At 24.7% G+C, this 23,016-nt stretch overlaps 1 protein-coding gene across 1 annotated transcript; it reads right to left on the reverse strand.

Annotated features, from left to right (window-relative positions):
- Positions 1-2,745: 2,745 nt before the first annotated feature.
- LOC129981861 (solute carrier organic anion transporter family member 74D-like) lies at positions 2,746-21,107 on the reverse strand. Its single transcript, XM_056092895.1, has 9 exons — positions 20,239-21,107; positions 19,730-19,816; positions 16,079-16,255; positions 14,993-15,157; positions 14,136-14,325; positions 11,949-12,093; positions 11,122-11,294; positions 9,563-9,627; positions 2,746-5,449 (listed from the first exon to the last, which is right to left on the reverse strand). Exons 1-9 carry the CDS (start codon positions 20,843-20,845, stop codon positions 5,184-5,186), a joined length of 1,875 nt encoding a protein of 624 aa, XP_055948870.1. The 5' UTR covers positions 20,846-21,107; the 3' UTR covers positions 2,746-5,183.
- Between the last annotated feature and the right edge of the window lie 1,909 nt (positions 21,108-23,016).

The following is a 23,016-nucleotide window of genomic DNA, read 5'->3' on the forward strand; positions in this document are numbered from 1 at the left end:
CTTCAGAACATTACACTTTAGAACAGCAATATTTAGTTACAAGCAATTGTTTCAGCATAAATCTATCACCAAAGGTTTCTTTTTTTCACCAAAACTAACGAGAAATCAAATGTAGTCAAAATCATCATCACATGCTGATGTTGGCCAGCCGAACTATTCAAGATCTTACTGAAAATGAATCAAGCAATTTTAAACATGGTTCAATGAGTAGGTTAGCATTTGGGCTGGTTCTCACTATCTTAAACTATCACAACAAAGTGCAAATGTTTGACATGCAACCAGATTTTTAATTGTACTACAACAACACCTGAACTTACGCTCTACCTTCCAAAACATGGAAAAAAGCATGAATTATGTATTGCAGATTTCAAAAGATTCATATGCACAGCTCCAAGAATTGGATCCTCAACAAAATCAAAATATCAGTCAACGATTTACCATGCAAGAAACCTGTCTTTTGGAATTGAAATAGTAAAATATGCATCACAGGCAAAAAAATAAATAAATAAAAAATACAATTGTAAATTTCAGAAATAAAACTGGGGTTATTTTAATAGATACATTTGATTTAAGCATTTAAAATACAATGAAAATGTTAAATAATTATTTAAGTACTTCACAGTTTTTTCAAAAAGGAAATAAATAAACAAAAGTTTATTGCAAGATATTCAAAAAAGCTAAAAATAAAAGAAGTACATGTGCAGCATTCTTTAAGTAATTACAGCTGAAGCTTAATCATCCAACTTTTGGGATTTGAACTTAAAATTATTAAAGAACATATATGCATGCATATTTAAACTATCAATAATTAAATAAAAATATGTAATTTAAATATCGATATGACCCTACCAACATGAAATAAAAAGATAACATTGCATACAATGAGAAATATGTTTAATATGAATTTTAAATTTAAAAAAAAAAAAACATCACATGAAAATCATTCCTTGTTCTACAAATTTTATTTGCATTCATTCAAGGAATAAAATATAATTAAAAATATTAACTATGCATGGTAAAATATATTTATTTCTTCGAAAATATTAAGTACAAATAGAATATATACATTATAACTCAGCATGGTATATTCCATATTAAAGTTATTTGAAGCACTTTTCATCCTAATACATAAATTGCAAAAAATGGCAAACATTTTCCTTACAACTGTACAGTTTTGCATCAGAAAAATTAATGCAATTTCCTTTAAGCCCTTCTATTACTTTGAAAAATATTTTTTAAAACAATTCAACCCCTACCCTTTTTAGGATAGGCAGAACAACTTAATTATTATGCTTTCTAAATTAACAAATTTATAAATATATATCAGATTATATTGCAATCATCAGATAAAACATTATTTGCACAGTTTAATTAATGAAAAAACAATTTCTTCATTCTCAGAAGCATAACTAACTGAGTTAATTTTAAATTTATACACATAATATAACCATTTTTTTTAGTAAATCAGAAATATATACCTAAAATAAATAGAAAATTTTAAAAAGAATCCAATACACAATAACAAATGCTATAGATAAAAAAAAAATCATTAAAAATAACATATCTTTCAATCATCATAATGTGCACAAAGATTAACATTTTGGGAATTGGAATGAAAACAATTTATTAATACTTAATCCAAGCTCTTTGATTAATGATAAATTTTGGATTATAAGTTGAGAAGATCTTATATAATTTTGAACAATGATTAGATATCAGTGTAACAATATCACATTAAGCACATTTTCCAAAACATTACAATGATCACATTTCAAAGCATTACAATGAATGCATTTTCAAAGATTTAATGTGCACACGGAACTATTTTGTAATAAAGAAAACAAGTAGAATCAAAGATTTTTTCATCCATTAAGCCAAGGACAACTGATTAAAGTTACAATTAACTATAAATTGCCAATGTTCTCAACTCATGAAATGGACACAATAAAGGTATCTAATCAAGGTTATTTATGAATGTGTTTGTGTGTGTCCAAATCATAAAAAAATTTATTAATAAACAGAATGGAATTTTGCAATAGATTTGAATAAAACTGACATAATAATGCACATAAAAATTTGCCATAAAAATAATGTTTGTCGATCAACTATTTCAGCTTTACAGGAAAATTATAGAGATATAACAAAATAATCTAATATGAAGATAGAAATAAAAAGAATGCTCTAATTAATTTAAAATAACAAAAATGCAAATAAATTGCTTGCCATATGAACACATTTTATGATAAGGATATTAATATTAAAATTAATATATTAATTTGATAAAAAAAATGAGTTCAAATTGAAATAATCTAGTAAGTACTAATAAAATCAAAATCAAATTGAAAACAAATCAGGGTAAATTTTTTAAATAAGAGAATAACATTCAAATAATATAATAAAAAACAAACAAAATACAATCAGATCTCTATAAATGACATTCAAATTAAAACTATAACAAGAAATTACAGACAAATAGATTTCAACTAAATAGAAAATATATATTCACTAATTCAATATAATAATTTCAAACATTTTATTATGAGTAATACTATATATTTATAAATTCACCTAACATAAAGTTGTCACAATTATAAAATCATATTCATATTGCACTAAATTTTCTATATTAAAAATTATTAAGCATCAAAGAAATGCTTAACATATATATAATTTCAAAATGCTATACAATTACAAATCAATTACTTAATTTTTAGTATTTTTACTTTATAAATACAATCAGTGAGATATTATTTTGTTCTATTAAAAAGTTTTCTTTACATTATCACATATTATTTCTGTGCAGAGTACTGAAATGAATACTTTCAAGCAAATATATAATAATTATAAAAACTATAATAAAGTATTTAAATACTAATAATCAAAGTGAAAAATTAGGGAAATTCACTACTGAATAAATAAGTAAATTATATCAAAATGTAAACTTTATAATTTATAGGTATTTGTTTATTTTTATGGCCCCTGGATTTTATCACAAAGTAACTATGCTATATTGCCAAAGTGGATGCATTATGTATAAGGAAGAAGGCAATCTTGACATAATTTGAAAATGGTCAAGTGTGGCTAGGGGATATAAAAATAAACAAGTGCCTTTTCATATATAAATGTATAATATTTATTCTTGGATATATTATTTTCCTTTAGTGTATATATTAATTACAGAATGAATACAAAGACTACATAATGGTGAAAATGTTCAAGAATATCAACAGAAGAAAATCATGACTATTAAAATATATCAAAGTAAATTATTAGATAAAGTCAGTGGTAGCTCATGTGTTATAAATTACACAATTTATAACACATGGGTGTGACTTTTAAATTATAAATTCTAAAGAGGTTATTTTCATTCAATTATAAGAAAATCCCATTGCACCAGGAAAATAATAAAATATAATACTAATAATTATAGCCAGCAATAGCCAATGTCAGCCATTCTAATTGTGTCCAAAAAGCTAATTTCTAAACTAAAAGATTGACATATATTTCTGTTTGGAATATTGCAATATATAGTGTAATGGATTATGTTTTATGTTGTTTGAGTCAACAATCTTATCAATCATATTTAACAAAATATTCTTGATACCCAAGACAATTTAAAGAAAAAGTTCTAATTTTCACTGTTTAAAACTTACTGAATTAAAAAGTTCAGAATTACATTATTTTTAGCCAATGAATAGCAACTTTAAACACATGCTGTTGATTGACTGATGGGCGAATCTTCTACAAGGATGCCATTGAAATGGTTTAAAATAGGTGGTCATCATTTAAAGTAGTCACAAGTCGATGAATTTCAATTGAAGAGGTGAAGTTTTTATTTTTAAATGTCAAGAAATATAACTGATAACTAAATTGTATAAAAATTTAGATTTTGTAATTTTTTTAGCAGTCTATTTATTAAAATAAACATAATAAATGAACCACTGATGCAATACTGGATTGCAATAAAATTGAGTCAATTAACGAATTTTTCAGAACAAAAGTATATGCATATTTCAAATGCTTTAAAAATTAATTACCAGATCTTGATAAGTGGATACCTGGATAATAAATATATTAAATGTTGTCAGCACTGTTGTTTCTTCTTCATTTTAAGTAAAGATGAATGACTTTTTCCTGTTTAATATTTGTGAAATTTAAAAAAAAATCATTAGTAAAAATAAATGCAGGTGATTTCTACACTACCTTGATATATAGTATTTTTCAGAAAAGATTTTATTCTTTTTAGTGTAAAAAAGTAACATTAAGTATCTAACAAATTTGCAAGATTTGGCAAAGTAATATTTCTAAGAATGTTTAGATTTTATTCTGACTGAGATTATCCTCCCTATTTTCTGCTTAATGTTTTAAAGGTAAATTTATAAATATGACAGCATATTAAATAAAGTTATAAAGTATAGGATAATAACTGTATTAAGCAATATCTAAAGACAAAAAGAAAATAACAGTAGTGAAATTATTACTGAGTTTTGCAAGTATACCTCAATTCCAATATAAATTGGAAACAGTACACATTTGAATGACAAAATCATAACGGTTTAATGCAATTTTTCCAAAATTCTTAACTTTTTATTATTTCAAGAATTATTACCACTAGTAGAATTTAATAGTAATCATAAGACAGTAGATTGTAGCACTATATAATAGTATAAATATTATGATAAAAAACAATACTATGGAAAATTAAAGGGGGATATATTTTCAGTGACAATATATGAGGAATAATGAAGGAATAAATATTTTTAAATGATTAACAATAACAATTTTGAAAACATTTAAGACTGATAAGGAAAATAAATAAAAAAATTATAACTGAATATATATTAAAAATAGTTTACTGTTGTGCATGGATATAAATGCATTATTATAAAAGAAAACATAAAAGCTTGTACTCTCAAAATAATTATAACTTTCAAACAATACTCTAAAAATTTGTTATTTCAGAATCATGAGCATTTCTGAAAAAAATAGACACACACAGCATTAAAAGAATACTTTTTATAAGCTACTACAAATTGTAATAATTTGTGAAAGAAAATAACAATAAAAGTTTACAAGGTTAAAAAATAAGCAAAAATATATATATATATCACGACTGCTGAAAAAAAGAGAGCGAGAGAAACAAAAAATAAAAAATTAATCACATACAGTGTAAAAACTGAGACTCAGAGGTTTGTATCTTGCACTTCAAGATTTTCTACAGGTTTAGTATTTATACCATACATATTTGATATTTTGGAGCTCATTATGAACACAACAAAATCACAAATAATAGCCAAAAATATAAATCCAGAAGACAAGCTATGCAGATATTGTCGAAACAAATTATTATCATACAGCCAGCAATTTCCTCGATGTCCACAGGATTCATCCCACAGGACACATGCTTTATTGATAACAAAGCCATACAAGAGAGGATATGGTATTGTAGCTAAAATTAATAAAATTATAAGCATAATTAAAATCTTGTGAATTTAAATATCTTATTTAAATATTTACTAAGTAGATTAGTACTAAGTAGTTCTTTTTTATGACAATATAGCAGCAAATAAAAAACCAATAAACAATATAATGATCTATGTAATAAGTCAGTATATGCTACACAATACAAAAATTCCTGGCACTTATTTCAATACAGAAGAATCAGTACATATAGAAACTTTTCTTTTCTTTTTCAAAGTAATTGCACAGCACAACTATTCATCTTTACAACCATTCATACAAATATGTAAATGTAGATTACAAGCCATCTTTTGCCATAGAGGGAAATTGTTATATCTTGGATCTTTTTTTATTATTATTATAAACTAAAAACTAAAATAACATTTCTATTTTAGTTATGGATATGTTATGTTACACTTTTTGAATTTTAATTTTCACTATTTATAAAAAGCAAAAAAAAAAGGAATTTTATTTAAAAAGAATTATGATTGTATGCCAAGTAGTTCATTTTTCAAGATGGGTTTGTATCTAGGGTCGCAGCTTCACTGACTGCCAATTTGAGTGGTGGTTAATGGAGTACTCTAACTCAAAAATTCTTCATCTCCAATGTTGTGGTAGAATAATATAATAATTGTTGTTACATGGTTGAATAGATTTTATACTGTCAAGAGGCAAAAGGGATGTCAAAAACAGGAATGATATAAAATTTAAAACAGTAGGGAAAAAATATAAAAAAAAGAGGTAGAAATAAACAAAAGAGGGGCATAAAAGTACATTTTACATAATAGAATCATCAGCAAAATCAGTCAGGACGAAGATGTCACTCCAAACCATGGTGAAGCAAATTGAGAGGAGCCAATGAAAATGTAAGACTGCTGGGAGTGAAATGGAAACAGTGAAGTCTAGGGAATCCATAATAAGCTGGGCAAAGATCTGAGGCAGTTGCAGTCACAGCTTCTTGTACCTTGCATGAAACTATTTTCTATACAATAGTCAGTCCTGTTTCACCTGATTTCAGATATGATGAAAACAAAAGAACCATATCTTCGAGGTTTTTTTTAAAGAAAGTTTCAACATTGGTAGAATTGAAAGCTGTTACACTTGAAAAAATTCTCTTTTCTGTCTTTCTGCATAATTATTTTGCATCATATCTTATCATAAATAATCTAAACTATTCTTCTTTACAGTTCTTTTTTCTTTCTTTTATTTGGCAGATTCAATTTTATTATTTGTCACTGCAAACTTATAAATCCCTTAAATTCCTTTTTTTTATCAATTCATAGTTCATCTCTGTCATCTTGCTTAATATACTATTTCTTTTCTCCTTCATCACAGACAAATTTAATTGCTTATTTGCATGGTAGCTTTAGGATGAATATTTTCTTCTTTTCATTATCCTCATCCATAGTAATAAAAATAATGAAAGATGCAATAATTAACATCATATATTTCAGATCAGGATTCATAGTATACAATGTATTTGTAATCCTAAGCACAAAACGATATGCTTACATTCTAATATGCTGTAATCTTCACATGGCACACTGAAACTTACAAATAATATGCAGGTTTACTTAGAAAATTATATTGCACAAACTAAAATATAACAGAAATCCTTACACATTTCTCGAAGTTTTTAAAGAAATACAATTCTGCAACAATTTTACTTTTTACATAACAAAAACAATTTTATAGCTAAACTGAAAAACAAGACATGAAAGGTACACAAAAGGTTTCTACTAAATACTAAAGAATATTGCTAGATATTTTTTTAACAATTTGCTAAGGTGATAGCCCATACTCAGAAAATGCAATGTACAGTAATTTTGCTTAAGATTTTTTTAAACTCTTTGCTACAAGATGACAGCCCATACTTAGATACAAGGTTCAATAATCTGTTCTTTGTTTCTGCTCATTGTACTGTTTTGAAATAAGAAAAATTATTTCTCTTTAGGCAAATGTTTCCATTTAGGGAGAAAAAATTAATAGAATGAGATGAGGAGAATCATCTGGTTGTGGAAGTGTTAGAATGTAAAACTGTGACATGTAATTTGATACCAAAAGGATTTGTGTACATAATCACAATGGAGAATCCATGCCTTAGCCTTCCAAAAATGTTCTTACAAGCATCTTCATTGAAGCATGCAAAGATTTAATCCAATAAGCTTTGTAATATTATCAATAGTTTTTTGATGAATTTCATACTTCTACTGTGGATAGTGATTATCTTGATCTCTCAGTACCTTCATACTTGATCCTTTTTTTCTATCCTCCATTGAGGTCATTCATAAACTTTAGTTTCTCTCTGCTGCTTTATTATACACTGATTGAATTAATTGAAAAGACTTGCAATATATTTCTTTAGCAGCACACAAAATCTGACAATATTTAAATTTTGACATTCTTTCGACTGCTATGGAGAATTTTGAATGCTGTTATCATAAGCTAAATGCATGCAGTATAAAATTTCTGAATTGAATGAAATCTGTTCTGACTAGACAGTAATATAATATTCTATGTTCATTCAGTGGAAAATACCATAATCTATTTAAATTATGAAAACATTTAAAACTTTTCAGAATTTTTTTTAATGTAGCAGTATTATCTGTGAATAGCATTAAATGCAAATAAAAATGTTTCAATAATTTAAACAATCACTCTTTGGAAAGTCATACTTTAAAAATTGCTTAAAAATAATATTTTTCTCTCCAGAACATCTATATTATCCTGATTACAAATGTAAATGCATGCATTTCAATAAAGTTAATCACAGGCAATGAATGTTTTACGTTGCTTTAACATTTTAAAAATAATACTGAAAATATAATGCATGTTTTTTAAAACTTATAACTTTTTTTTTTTTTGCTAAATGAAGCATATTATACAAAGAAGTTCGTTTTCCTGTTTCCTTGAAATTTCTAGGTATTAATACAATAATTGTTTTTTAATCGGTATCATTTCATTTTTAAATATGTGAGTTCTGAATGCATGAGGTTGGCTGTAGATTGAGCAGCATTCTTTTTATGATGCATGTTCATAGCAAAATATAGTGTTGCAGAATAAAAAGGAGGCCAATATCCTTGTCAAACTTTTAAGTGTAAAAATGTAATACAGCATTTGTGAGAGCGTGCTTCCAAGAAAGAAGGTGTATTGCTCATGGTAAAAGCATATTTTTAATAAATCTTCCAATAAAAGACTTCAATGACATATGTACGTAATTGTAGTGAACTGCACATTAAATTGCTCAAAGATAAATTAAATTTCATTGTAAATAAAATGGATGAGCTATCATATATAGGGTAGATGCCAATTTTAACCATAAAGCTTCTCCTCAAGAAACTAATACTACAGTAAATAATAATATTAAAGCAAAGCATTAAGAATTAAGTTAATTTATGGGTTGTTGTCTTTTCTGAAAAATAAGTATGCATGTAAAAGAAAAAGAAAGGTAAATTTTCCAAATAACATATAATAATCAAATTGAGTACAATACAAATGGCATAGATATAATATAAAGCAAACATACATAATTTGTAACTTGATAATAAAGAAGCAATATCAAAATAAATGATTAGAAAGCTTAAGAAATTTTCTCTGAATTTTAATAGGTTATTTCAATTTAAAAAGTGTGCATTTCAGAAAAGCGTAATAAATTATATGTATCAAACATGCCATTAATTACTTTGATTATTAATTTCAGAACTGTTTATGGGTTTTATATCAATAATCTACAATTTTAATATAATTTTATTAATAAATAAGAGTCCACTTTGTCTTAAACATATATCAAAATACAAAATTTTTCTATATAAAATATCAAAGCTAAAAGGAACAAAATTAAAGAAAAATAAATAAATATTAAAAAAAAACTAAGATCAGCCATTTTGAATTCATCCAATAAAAACACAACAACAATTACATTCTAATTACAAAAATTATGAAAAGAATAATTTGGCTTAAATTTTTCACAAGTAACTTACAACCATAGACAATAATTTACAATTATGAATAAATTATTATAATAATATAAGTAATAACATGAATGCCATAAAAGATATTGATTCATTACTTTTAAAAAGCATACAATAAAAAAAAAACTTACCAAAGATAGATATCATAAACTCAACAGCTCCAAGTGCAAGTGTTTTATCTTTTTCATCAACACATCTAGAATTAAAACAAAATATTTAATTTCAAAACAAAATTTTGTTGGTCATTATTTTTTTTTTCTCAGAACACAAGAATAAAAGAAATTTTATGCTTCCATATTCAAAGGATTTTTATATATAAAAAAGAATTCCTTTTTATATATATATATAAACTTATTTTGTATGCTTGTTTGTTGATTAAATATATTGCAACATTTTTAATAATCTTTCAGTGTTTCATTTGTTTGGTTTTCTGTTCTGCAAAGTAATGAAACATTGCTCAGTTTTATGATGCAATTAACTTATATTTTGGCTGTTTTAGTAAAACTTCTAAAATATAATATCAACAATTTATTTCGTTTAATTCTTACAAATACATATACTTTAACAATTCACATTATCTGTCTGTAATTTATTAATGTTACATATGTTATCAATTTTCATATAATATCAAGCAAAAATCATAGAGAAAAGGCACTGTTTGACATTGAATAAACCAAATAAACTGTAAGGATCAATTTTAAATAAAAATTAATAAATCTTCATAAATAAAAGATGTTGTTCAAATTCCTCAATAGATTTTCATTATATTTTTATAATGATTATATAAAATATAAATTTGTAGTTATATTAGAAATTATTAAACTGATATTATTGATACTATACATTTCGGTGTCAAATAAATGGATTCACTATACATTTTGGTATCAAATAAATGCATTCACTATACATTTTGGTATCAAATAAATGCATTTACTATACATTTTTGATATCAAATAAATGCATTCACTATACATTACGGAATCAACGAAATGCAATGTTTACAGCTTTAGATTCATTTTGTCATTGTTATATTATTAAAAAATTTAAGAATTATTTCACTAGAAGTAAACTTACTTAAAAATTGCTCTTAAAGAAATAATTTTTGATTTTATAGAAAGTAAGCATTATGCAAATAACAAATTCAATTAGAATAAAGTTGATATAACAGGGAAATAAGGCAACGATCATTAAAAAATATTGATACAAAAGAGAAACAAAAGTTATAAAAATTAAAGAGAGTCATTTTGAATTCATCCAAAACATATCCAAGTATAATTATATTCCATTATAGCATTCTTTTTTTTAAAGTCATTAAACTTTTTTGTGAATTATTCATTAATCTATTCTGGAATATGTTTTTGAAGTAAAGGAAACTGCAATGGAAGAATTTTTAATAATTATCACATTTTTTTAATTCTCATATTTTATATAATTTTATATATTTTTTAAATTTTTATTTATATTTTGTTGGAATGAAAAGTAAGTAAAACATAAGATGAATTAAAATTAATTATATGATAAAAGTTTATACTTTTTTTTATATAGCTATCTTGGTACAGTTTGGCATACAGAAGTGGCATTATACACAATTAAATTAATTATATCCTAAATAGATTTGTTCAAAAAACATATGGATTTGCTTTTAAATCCGAAAATGAGTTTTGAATTAAAAGTAAATAATTATTTTTACCTAAGAGTTACAATAACATTTCCAACACGAGCTGTTGCAGAAAGCATTTTTGCAACTGTAACAATAGTGAGGTAAGGCAGGAACATGTCACATTCTACTGAACAAAATCCACTAGTTGCAGAAAAATTCGTTGTTTGTTTTACAGGTGAGATGCAAGAACATTCATGAAATCTCTAAAAAGAGTTACAAATAAATAAATTACTCTCACCAAAAAATCAAAATAAAACCCTAAGTTTTAGCCACTCATATAAAATCTACAATAATTTTGAAAAGTATAAATGTATAATTAAAAAAAAACAACCTTTCTGCAAAATGAATTTTTTATTAAAAAAAAATTAATAACAAAATTTAACAATAGAAAATTTTATTTCTGAAAACTTTCTTCAGAAACTGATTTGTATTTGCCTGAAAACTATTTATTTATTTCAACTATAAATTTTTGATACTACTATTCTTACCAAATCAAAAATAACGATGTTCTCATTTCAAAATTATCTATTAAAAAACTTGCTAAGAACTGATTAAGATATCTACATTTCATATACATTACATCAACTTTAAAATGTTCCTTTAGTTATAAACACTATTATGAATATATATGGCACCTGTTAACTTCTATTATATCAAACAATCCTAGAAAATTATTTAAATCAACATGGGATACAGTTAAAGTGGAGTTTTTATTAATAATATTTACCAAAAGAAAATCAAAATTTGTTTTTTAAACAGAATAATTTTCAGTAAAAAATTAACAAAGATAAAAAAATATGAAAAAACACATACAAAATTCAAAATCTACAATTTTAACTTAAATACAGCAATCTTACTTTTCGGTTTTCAAAAATACTGTAATTCTGACATCCAGCTGAGCAAGGTGAAAAATGAACAATATCATTAATATCACATATAGGCTGAAAATCATGATTGCTACAGTTGCAATTTTGACTACATTTTAGCAATTCTGGTGATAATCTAAAAATAAAACAATTTAAAATTATGGAACAATGATTTTTTAAATTTATTCAAGACATTTATTCAATTAATTGTTATTAATATACAAATTTCTGCCAACATCATAATGTTTTAAAATCATAATGGAGCTTTTCCATTTAAATACCTCGATTTTATGCAAAAATGTTGAACTTACAGTAATGTCTCTCTTTATTAAATTTTCCTTATATACTCATAAATAATTACCCTATTTATACAAAATAATTTGTGCATGCTACTAAATTCATACAACCATATACAATGAAAACTCCAAACAAGATAGATATTCCTCAAAATTTCTACTGAATGTCTTAAAGAAATATATTTCTCACTAAAAATTAAGTTAATAGAAGAATAAAAATGCATAGTCCTTATTATTTATTTAATATCTAAAAACAAAGATAATATAATTACAATGACTTTAATTTAACCAAGATTGTAAATTAATTTTGAGATAATCTACGACGATTTTTTTATTAATTTCCAAACTAAAATAATTTGCTTGATCGAAATTGTTTTTAACAAATCTTCATATTTTACCAAGGTTGCAAGTCATATTTTGTTTAAAATAAAGCCATACCTACAATATAATAATAATAAATATATATAAAAGAATTTATTGCAATGAAAATTACATACTAATTGGCATATACATTTAAAAGCATTGCTCATTATTAGGATAAAATAACTTAATATGCACTATTTATAAAAACAAAAATACATTTTAATATTTTTATCCATATAAAGCAAGAGTAATGACAGCCATATTTATTTATCAATATTTTTTTCATTATTAATAATCTACCATTTTGTTTGTTTTGTTTCTAAAACTTAGATTTGCAATAATGTTTGAATGAGAATTAAGGGAAGTCAACCTATAATGATAAAAATGAAAATAAATAAAATATTATATAAGGAAGCTACAGAAGTCACAATCAATATTTTTTAGCAAATTTTGTGTAGGAACAAAAGAAAGCATTAGAGTTAACACAACGTACAGGTCTCTGAGAGTTAAGGTTATAATCTATAGTTATTCAATCTTAATGCTACTATCATCATCATCTATATATTTTTTTTAATACTATTTAACTTCTTCAGCGTCCATAACGCATCTAGCGTGTTTCAAGTGAAACTTCTGCAGGGCGGCCATAACACACTTCATGCATTCTTCTACATTTTGAAACTTCTAAACGTTTAAAATGTTTTGTTAATGTTTACTCGTTTAAGTTTTTATTTTTGTTTGTTCAAATGTGGCAAAGAAACAGAAATTTTCTCGGACAGGAAAAATGTTTTATCACGTAAATGATTCTATAGCATATTGAGAGATATTCTAAGTTTTAATATTTCTTTCTGAAACTACCATTCTGCTGATAAATTATAAAATCTCCATTTTAAGAAATATGTAGAAAAAACAACAATATACATTTCATTTCAATAAAAAGCATTGAAATTAAATGCCACATAGCAAAACTTCCCATAAAAAATTTCAGAGTTTAAATATAAAAGAAGGAAGAAAATTTGCATTTATGTAATTCGAAATTAGATCAAGATGTCAAATACAAAATTAGTATTAAGTTAAGTTTAACTTACTCAACAGTAATTGCCTTTATTATGAAATAAAAACATAAATATTAATTATTTTTAATTACAATTATTCCTTAAAACATTTTTACATGTCTTTAAAGCAAATTACTTAAATAACTGTGATAATTAATCATGAAAAAAAATGTAAAGGCACTATGTTGTTGAAGAGAAATTAACTGGATAAAAAAATAGATACCAGATTGATGCAACAGTATATGGAAATTCAAATTCTTGTGTTATTTAAAGTGAAAAAAATTAAAAAGTGACACACATACATTTTATTTACATTACAGTAGTGATCATAGAAATAAAAATGAAAAACATTGCTCTAAACAAAATACAGAATCTAAAAGAACTAATAATTCTTAAAAGAAAAACAATGCTAATAGTTAATATACATTTTAATTTACTCTACAAGGTAATTAAAAATAAAAACTTACAAAGAAGAATCAGTTTTCAGCATTTGTTTTGATTCACAGCCCATAAAAGTAGCAGATAAAAGTACTGCTCCAGCAAATATTTCAATGAATAACATATATCCAATCAGAAAACGAGCTCTTGGTTTGATTTTATGGATGCAATAACCACCTAAAAATACTCCAATCACCATAGCAATCATGGTAATAGTACCTAGAAAATAAAATAGTTTGTATAAAATGAAATTTTATATCTGAATTTATTATGCAAATTATATATGAAAATATACAGTAATATGTAATACTTAAAAAATATAAATGAGAAATAGCATTTGTTCTAGCATTATTTTACATAAACCTTTTAATTTTTCTTGACTTTTTTGTATAACTAAACAAAAGAAAGCTGATTTTAATTCTGGAAAATTTCAAAATGGAATTACTAACATCAAAACTTATAGCTTTTAAAAGAAATAGGATATTAAAATAAATCAAACGATTACTCTCATGAGAGTCATCAAAATTCATTAGGAACCAAGACTGATTTTTAATTTCCAAAATGTTCTATCCTAAGCTAACATCATAAAGTTACAAATTGCCTCATTACATGCAGATGGCATGATAAGCATCTATGAAATATAAGAGTTCTATTACAAGAAGTAATAAGTGCTAACATTGAAAACCTATCCTACTTAAATCTGTCTAATAGTTTTAATTATATCAGGATCATATATAACACCATGAGTAATTACAAATCTTATAGATTTTATTAGTCATTTGAGTTGATCTTTAACACAAATGAAGTACAATTTAGATGCAAATTTAAAATTTACATACATTGAAAAAATGTAATTTACTATAAAATAGATGTTCTTAAAAATTACCTGAAAAAAAACTAGCCGATGATGCAGTTTTCTGATACTGACTTTCCATATATTTTGGCATGTATACAAAATAGCCAAATAATCCATTTATTTGGAAAACAATACTCAGAGTATGGAACATAAGAATTGGGTTTGATATCAATTTTTTCAATGAAAGATACAAATCTAAAAAAAATATGAAAACAAGCAGAAATGTTAGCATATTATTCGAATAAGAAGTATTTTTGCTTTAAAATGCAAAATGTTTAAATAAATTAATATTTAAATTGGTGTTATTCATGTTTATAAAATTAAATTTTTTGAGGAATAAAACAAAAATATACAATTATCTGATCATGATTAATTTTTTAATAAATAATTCCATCTTATATTAATAATAATACAGTCGACACACACAAACATATACATACATATGTAAGCATATAATTTTTTAATCAGAAGGCAGTTTCGAAGACAATGAAGAGACTTTCAATTTCTTGACGCCGTTTTCATCTTGGAGAGGCATGCATTATGTACAATCAGGAGCGACGAGCACACACACACAACACAGAAAAAAAATGAGGGAAAAGCTGATAAACTTATTATCCCTGGTCTTATATACTGTGATGTTTTAATAGAGATTTCCATCTCATGTCAATCAAAAAGCAAGGGAAACACAGGGATCTTTTAGAAGAATTTGTCAAGTCAGCGGTTTTTTGCCCCTTCACTCAGAGTGTGAGAATGTTTAGGCTTTTAGTCGATTCAGCAATTTTACAAAGCTTGTGTTGAATTAATTAGATAGAAAAAGTGGAATGGGATCAGGAAATAAGAGAATATTCAAGAATAGTTAATATGGGCTAAATTGAGCTAAAAATTAAGAAATTAATTAAGTTCAAATTAAATTTCAAAAAATCATATACATACATATAATGTTAATGTGGACATAAAATCAGGCCAAATTTATTACTCATTTGATATAATTCTACTAATTTATAATAATTCTGATAATAAGTAAATTTAGAGTGAAAAAATCAGATGAAATTTTTATTGCAAATACATAACTATGTTTAAAAATTTATTTTAATTGAAAAACATCAAATACTTAACCAGAAATAGATGTTTCAAATGAATTATCATCTTCATTTGAGGATGAGTTATTGTTCATGCGCTTAGGAAAAAATGCAACAGGAAATGAAACAAGGAATAGAGCTAATCCAAGAATGATGAAACCTAGCCACCAAGCTCCAACCCATTTTGGATCATTTCTGCTAAAACCAGGATCAACTATATTACAAATCAATAAATATAATGCATTAATCAACATATTATATTAAATATTTCACACTATACATTTTTTTAAAATTATACAGTAAAGAGGCTAAAAATAATAATACAGAAACAATAGAGAAAAATAAACATATTACAAATCATGCAGTTCAATATTAAATGTGTAGAGTGTTGACCAATTCTCAATATTAATTTTTTATTTGCTTCTTGTATAAATTCCCAATTCTGTTAGGATTTCTGATCTTAATTCTGCTTAGTTTTGCATTTATTACATGTTACACTAAACTAAAATGTTCAATTTTAACATCTTTAATTTTTTTTAAGCAACACATATATTGGTCAAAGGTACAACATATTCTTGTACCTTTAGTTTGCAATTATTATGAAAACAAACATAAATCAGAAAATGAATTTGATCACAAAAAATGATGAGACATTTTTTTTATTATTAAATTTTAAACCTTTATACATTAAAACAAATTTCAAACCTTTATACATTAAAACAAGCCATTTACAAGAGTTTCTAGTTTTTAAAAAGTTTGCTACTTTAAAAATATATTCATTATACTACTATTAAATAAACGAGAAAAATCTTTGCTAAATTTTATAATTTGAAAAAAAAAAAAAAAAAAAAAATCAACTTTCAGAACTTATTTTAAGTTTTGGGATAAATGTTTGATTTCATGCCTATAAGGCTAGTTTTTTAGGATTACAAAAGATAATGCTTGATTTAATTTTTTAAATTTTTTTCTAATTCTTCTCTAGCCTTAAGGAAAGGTCCCATATTTTCAGGACATATTACCGAGGAGACCATTGTTATATTTAAATTAACAAGAGTTAGGGTAAGAATCTGTCTTGATGAACTACAATGGCTGAATCATGAATAAATCATCAGTCTGCCAGTTACAGATAAAGATAGTAACTCATTTTTAATAAAAATATTCTTATTAAAAAGAACAAAACCAATACACTATGGCAGTGAACCCTTCAATGATATTATTTGAATTCAAATTTAGTAACCCTATTTAGCGATATCATATTGCAATAGATTACATCTATTACTTAGTGTTAATATCAATTTTTTTTCTAGCCTGGTTGCAATAATTTTTGAATCAGTCAAATATATCACTGTCTAATTGATGCAATCAAAATTGTAGGGAGGATGAGAGATCATGATAATCACAACATTTTTCTGCCACCTCAAAAACAAGAAACTTTTTGTAGTCAAGTAACAGAGCCAGTTTTTTAGGATTTGGTTAGATACAATTCATAAAGTGCTTAAATAATAATGGAAAGTAGTCTTGTAAAGTAATCTGAAAATTAAACAATAATGAAAAAATTAGGATCCGTAAGAAAAAGATCATAGAAGAAAAAGATTAACTAAAGATTAAACTACTTAGAACTAAGATACTGTACAATATTGCATATCAAATAATAGAATGATTATAACTCAGAAATATTTTCATAAATCCTTCTTTCAAGAATAAACATTTAATCCACAGAAAAATGGAAAGATAACATTTGCTTTGGGCTGCCAAAATATATTTATCTTCCATCCTTACAATGTTTCTTTTTTTCTTCTTTTATTTATTTTAAAACAGAATAACATAGAATTTTTTTGCAAAAGGTCATAGTACCAAGGGTCAAATAGAGATGGCATACAGATTATAACTTTCTTCAAAAGCTGAGAAAATTGTCTTGGTTGAAATGTCTTTAATTTTCTCTAAGAAATATTATATTGATATAGTGCAAAGATATAATATAGTGCACTTTCACATTTAAATCTCTACACCTCATTTTAAGTTTGAAATAGGAAAAATCAGAATTTACACAAAATAAGATTATTAGTCTTTCAATAGAATGATTACAATATGATTTTTTAATAGTATCAAAAAATGCCCTGGGGTAATATATTATCTTCATAATAGATGATTTTTAGTTGTAAAATAAGATAAATATCTTTATTAATCAAAGTATTCATTTTTTTAAAAATAGCAATTAATTAAATTAAGTAATTAGTGGTTAATCTATAAACTAAATACAAAATCTATAAGGTTTTGAATCTCATTGTGAGCACAGAAGACAAAGTCAAAGGTATAAAACTCCCCCCTAATATTCTTGGAACTTTCTTCAACTATGCAAAATCTTATCTCAAATGAATGTAGAAATTATGAAGTCATACTTGATTCCATGAATTGCAGGCCTTATCATCAAAATTAACTTGTAAATTATATTTAAAAAATTCACAAGATTAAAATGGACAAAAACTGACAATATTATGGAAAATGTACATAAAAGCTGTATTGGAAATATATCTTTACTAATTACAAAAGAGAATGTGTGTCTATAGGCACTCTACAAGGTATGCTGACAGACATATACTAACCAAATTTGCCATAAATATAATACAAAAATGGAAAAATGCCTCTTAGTGTATTTTTAAAAATTTTAGTTTGAAGTTAAAATTTAAAATAAAAAAAACTATTATTGATAACTTCTGGAAATATTATTTTACAGTAATGCTTTTTCTGCACCAATTCTGAGAAAATGAGCAATAATACTAGTAATCTGGAATTTTATTTGAACTAAGCTTTTACATCTATTTATGCCTCATACACACATCTGATTCAATATCAATGTGTTTTGCTCCACTAACTGCTCCTCCAGTATTTTGCTGTTGCAATCTGTCTATTTAGAATCAGACATGGGTGTGTGAGTAGAATAGTACCAGTCCTCATATGGGAAAAATCTATTATAATATTAATAAAAAAAAATCTTTAAAAAAAATTCCAGATCCATGAAACTTAAATCTTTGCCAATTATACATATGAAAATCTGTATTCAAGCAGGTATATATTTTGTGAAGAAATTTATATTTTAATCCAACTTTCAACAAGTATAAAGATTTTATGTTTTGAAATCTCTTAATTCAAGAGAAAAACGTAAGAAAATTGTGTTTATTATTTCAATAAAAAAAGAATGATAGAAAAAAAGGAACAGGTAGCCTACTAATAATTTTTAGTCATTTAAAAATGTTTTTTTTTTTTTTACAATGAAAATACTTACAAAAAATATCTTTCCCTTCCTAAAATTAATTAAAATACTCTCCCATTATAATGTTAATTTAAAAATTATTTGTATATAATGCAACATAAAGAATAAATAAAATTCTTAAGTTCAAAAAGTATAAAATATGCCATGATATATAGGAAAAATGAGGGATTTATAATTGCGAAAGTCTTCCAGTTAATAAAATGAATCTTAGTAACAATATTGCTGAAAATATAACTAAAAAAATTGAAACAATTGTGACTCCCATCAAAAATTGATTAATTGAATATAGCTAACTTAACATCTTCACTACTCTTAACAGATAAAAAAATAACATGCAGTAAATAAAAAAAATCTGCATAATATGTGCATATTTTAAAATATTATCCAATAAAAGCAAAAAGTAAAGTTAAATCTTACTGAATGGATTTTCATAATACTTCAAACAGAACGACGACAACATGAATCCTAAAGTCGGACCAATGATTCTCAAGGCAAACATAGCTCCTTAAATAATAAAACAAAAACAACAATAAAATTACATTTCAAAGTCTTTGAGGAACAAAACATTGATACAAATTCAAAATAATTATTATAAATAAAGGTTCTCTATTTTATTATCTATAAGCAAACTAATATAACAAATTTTAAAGTAATAAGATGACAAAATACTGCATCAGATATTAATCAAATTTACGTATTAAATGCATGACAGTGATTATTTGCCAAAAAATGCATATCAATAGATTTTTATGTAGTTAAAATTTCACTATATTCATCTACTGGACACAAAATAATATGTAAATCCATTAAATAAGATGAAATTTTATACATTTTTGAAAACTTTAGCTTGAAAAACTGCTTTTTTATTATTAACAAAATCTTAAAACAAAGAAGGAAGATAAAATACAATATGTTCATTTCTATACCTAGATACAAAGGAGAGTTCTTTTTCTTGACATTATCATCTATATAAGGTGTACCAACAGTATAATAAGACATAGATCCAAAACCATTTAAGAAGTTAGCAGCAAACAGAATTACAATAGCAATCACATTTTGAGATAATTTGGCACAATGTTGCGAGTTTTCCCTGTGATTACATAATACAGTACTCTCTTTATTGCCAGAAGATACATCAAATTCAGAACCAAACAACAAACATGGTAAACAACTTAGAAAACAACTAAAAACAGTTATTGTCATTCCAAATGTGACTAGTTTAGGTCTGTGCATATATTTTCCAAAATAACCAACGAAGACACCAAATAAAACAGGACTCAAATTATCTGCAATCAAAATTATACCAGTAACTCCACTATCAAAAGAATATCTCCTTTCCAATGTAGATAAAATTCCGATAAAATAAGTGAAATAAGCTCCTTGTAAAATTCCTATGAGACAAAAAAATAATAGAAACCACCTGGGATTTGCAAATCGTTGTAGAAATTGAGGATACCAATTAAAAATACCACATCTCGTGTTTCTGAAATTTCTAGAAGAATGGCTATCGTTTGGAACAAATGTTTCTTCCATTTTTAAAAGTACAAGAAAAATACAAATAATTATAAACAATTATTTAATTAGTTATATATATATATAGGGATGCATGACTAGAACGCTGATTATTTAATTAGAACATCAAAATTCATCAAACACAATGACAGAAATTTTCATGCATTTTAAAAAATGGATAGTATGAAAAATTTTTAGAAAAGAAACCAAAAAATATAAGTTCGTAAATAAATTTTGTTTTCATTGAAAGACGAAAAAAGCGCGCACGTATCAAATGCGAAAGACCTCCCCTTTTGTTTACAAATATAGTTTCGTTATGACATGTGGTTTTATCAATGTGAAAGTGAAAAAATTTACGAATGCTGTTTTGTTAAAGCCTTTATATAATTTTTTGAAAAATATACACATTTTTAAATTAAAAGTAGCAATAGGAGACAAAAAACAAACAAAAAAAAAACAGAGAAAAATTTTTACTGCGAAAAACTATTGAAATAAAAGTGAAAAGAAATTCACTAGCTGTAACCGTGATTGAGAAAAAATAAATAAACAATGTGTTATATGTTTAAGTTAATGGGTTTTCCTTTTAGAGATAAAATTGCGAAATATCAATTTTACATCTGAAAATCATTCAAAATTATTATCTGATTACTGAACTTTTCTCTATTTTTTTAAGAATTAAAGCTACGGATTAGAAAGCTTAAGTTTAAAGGTTAGTATTTACCAAATATACAATTTGAAATAAAATTAAAGTGATATGTCAGTCAACTAACAAAATTAAATGAAATAAATCTTTCATTTAGAAATATAGTATCTTTAGTAGTTGTTTTCTAATTTTAAGTTAATTTTGTAAGAATTTCAAAAGAGAAATTCCAGAATGTCTTGTAGAAAATTACTGTCAAATGAGAAAATAGTTAACATTAATTTTGAATTCTAAGTATTATTTATTTTTCATTTTGAATTTGTTAATATCATAATGGATTTTAATTATGTAAATATGTACAAATTAAATATTCAATCGAAAAAGCAAAAATATTTATGTAGTTACTTGCATAATTTCTTTTTAGACAAAGAATTAAAATAATCGACAACATAATGACTCAATAGATCTAATATCACCATTACTAAATAAAAAAATTTCTACTTTAAATAAAAAAAATGTTATAATACTAATAGAGCATATATTGCTGTCTATCTGTACTACCAATGCCTAATGTGAAAAAACCTGGCATTTTCTCATTATCATCTTCCACTTTATTGAAAAAGAAAATTGCATCTTAATAAAAAAAAAAGCAGTAATATTGTTATTGAATTCCTCCAGAAAAGTAAAATTAATTCAATAGAAATTTATGATTTCCTAGATCTTTATATATTTCTTAGATAAACTACAAGTTTTAATAAATTGTTTGTATGATCTTAAAAAAATTTGTATAGCATTCTATTAACATGTTACTGCATTTACAATTATTATATTTTCAATGGAGAAAATATATTCTAACAAATAAAAGTCATACTATTGGGAACTGGCTGTTCTTCTCTATGGGCCTACCTATTTACACTTCTATGAAAGGATTGTTGTTCTAAATATTAATTCTGCTTTTAGATACATTGATGATATTGTTATTTTTAATTTCATAGATTTTAATTCTCTTAATCAAAAACATTTACTAAACTAATTAAAAATCAATAACTGTCCTAGAATATTTTTAGTCCCACCTATTGAGGAGCAAAGCAATATAAAAATTTATAGTTACAATAAATAGAACAAATTTATCTTTACTTTTTTTTTTTTTTTGAATTCCGATACCTTTTAAAAATTTAAAAAAAAACATTATTGTAAGTCAATTCATAGGAATTATTAAAATACCCTACAAAATTAGCTTACTGCTAACTTAACACTTAAAAAATAATCTTGCTATCAATAATAACTATCTCTTTCCATAAACTTTTAATTAATGACTCAGGATGCTAGCAAATGATTGCATATTAAAGCAATTCTACCACATTTGCAAATGATATTAGGGTCATGCTAGCTAACAATGCCTATTATGACCCTCAAAAATGCATCTTTTATTTGATTTTAAGGACTCCAAATATTAACATTTATTCTTCATAATTTTTTTCCAGTCACCTTTTATACCAAATTTTCTTATTTTACTTCTTTATTCATATATATATAGAGAGAGAGGGGGGGA

This window comes from Argiope bruennichi, chromosome 8 (assembly GCF_947563725.1).
Source record: "Argiope bruennichi chromosome 8, qqArgBrue1.1, whole genome shotgun sequence".
Classification (NCBI taxonomy): Eukaryota; Metazoa; Arthropoda; class Arachnida; order Araneae; family Araneidae; genus Argiope; species Argiope bruennichi.

Coding starts and splice junctions, on each gene's coding strand:
- LOC129981861 (XM_056092895.1), bottom strand. CDS start 20,845: ATGGAAGAAACATTTGTTCCAAACGATAGCCATTCTTCTAGAAATTTC. Junction 19,817..20,238: donor GAACTCTCCTTTGTATCTAG/GTATAGAAATGA, acceptor TTATTATTTAAG/GAGCTATGTTTGCCTTGAGA. Junction 5,450..9,562: donor GTTTATGATATCTATCTTTG/GTAAGTTTTTTT, acceptor TATTAATTTTAG/CTACAATACCATATCCTCTC.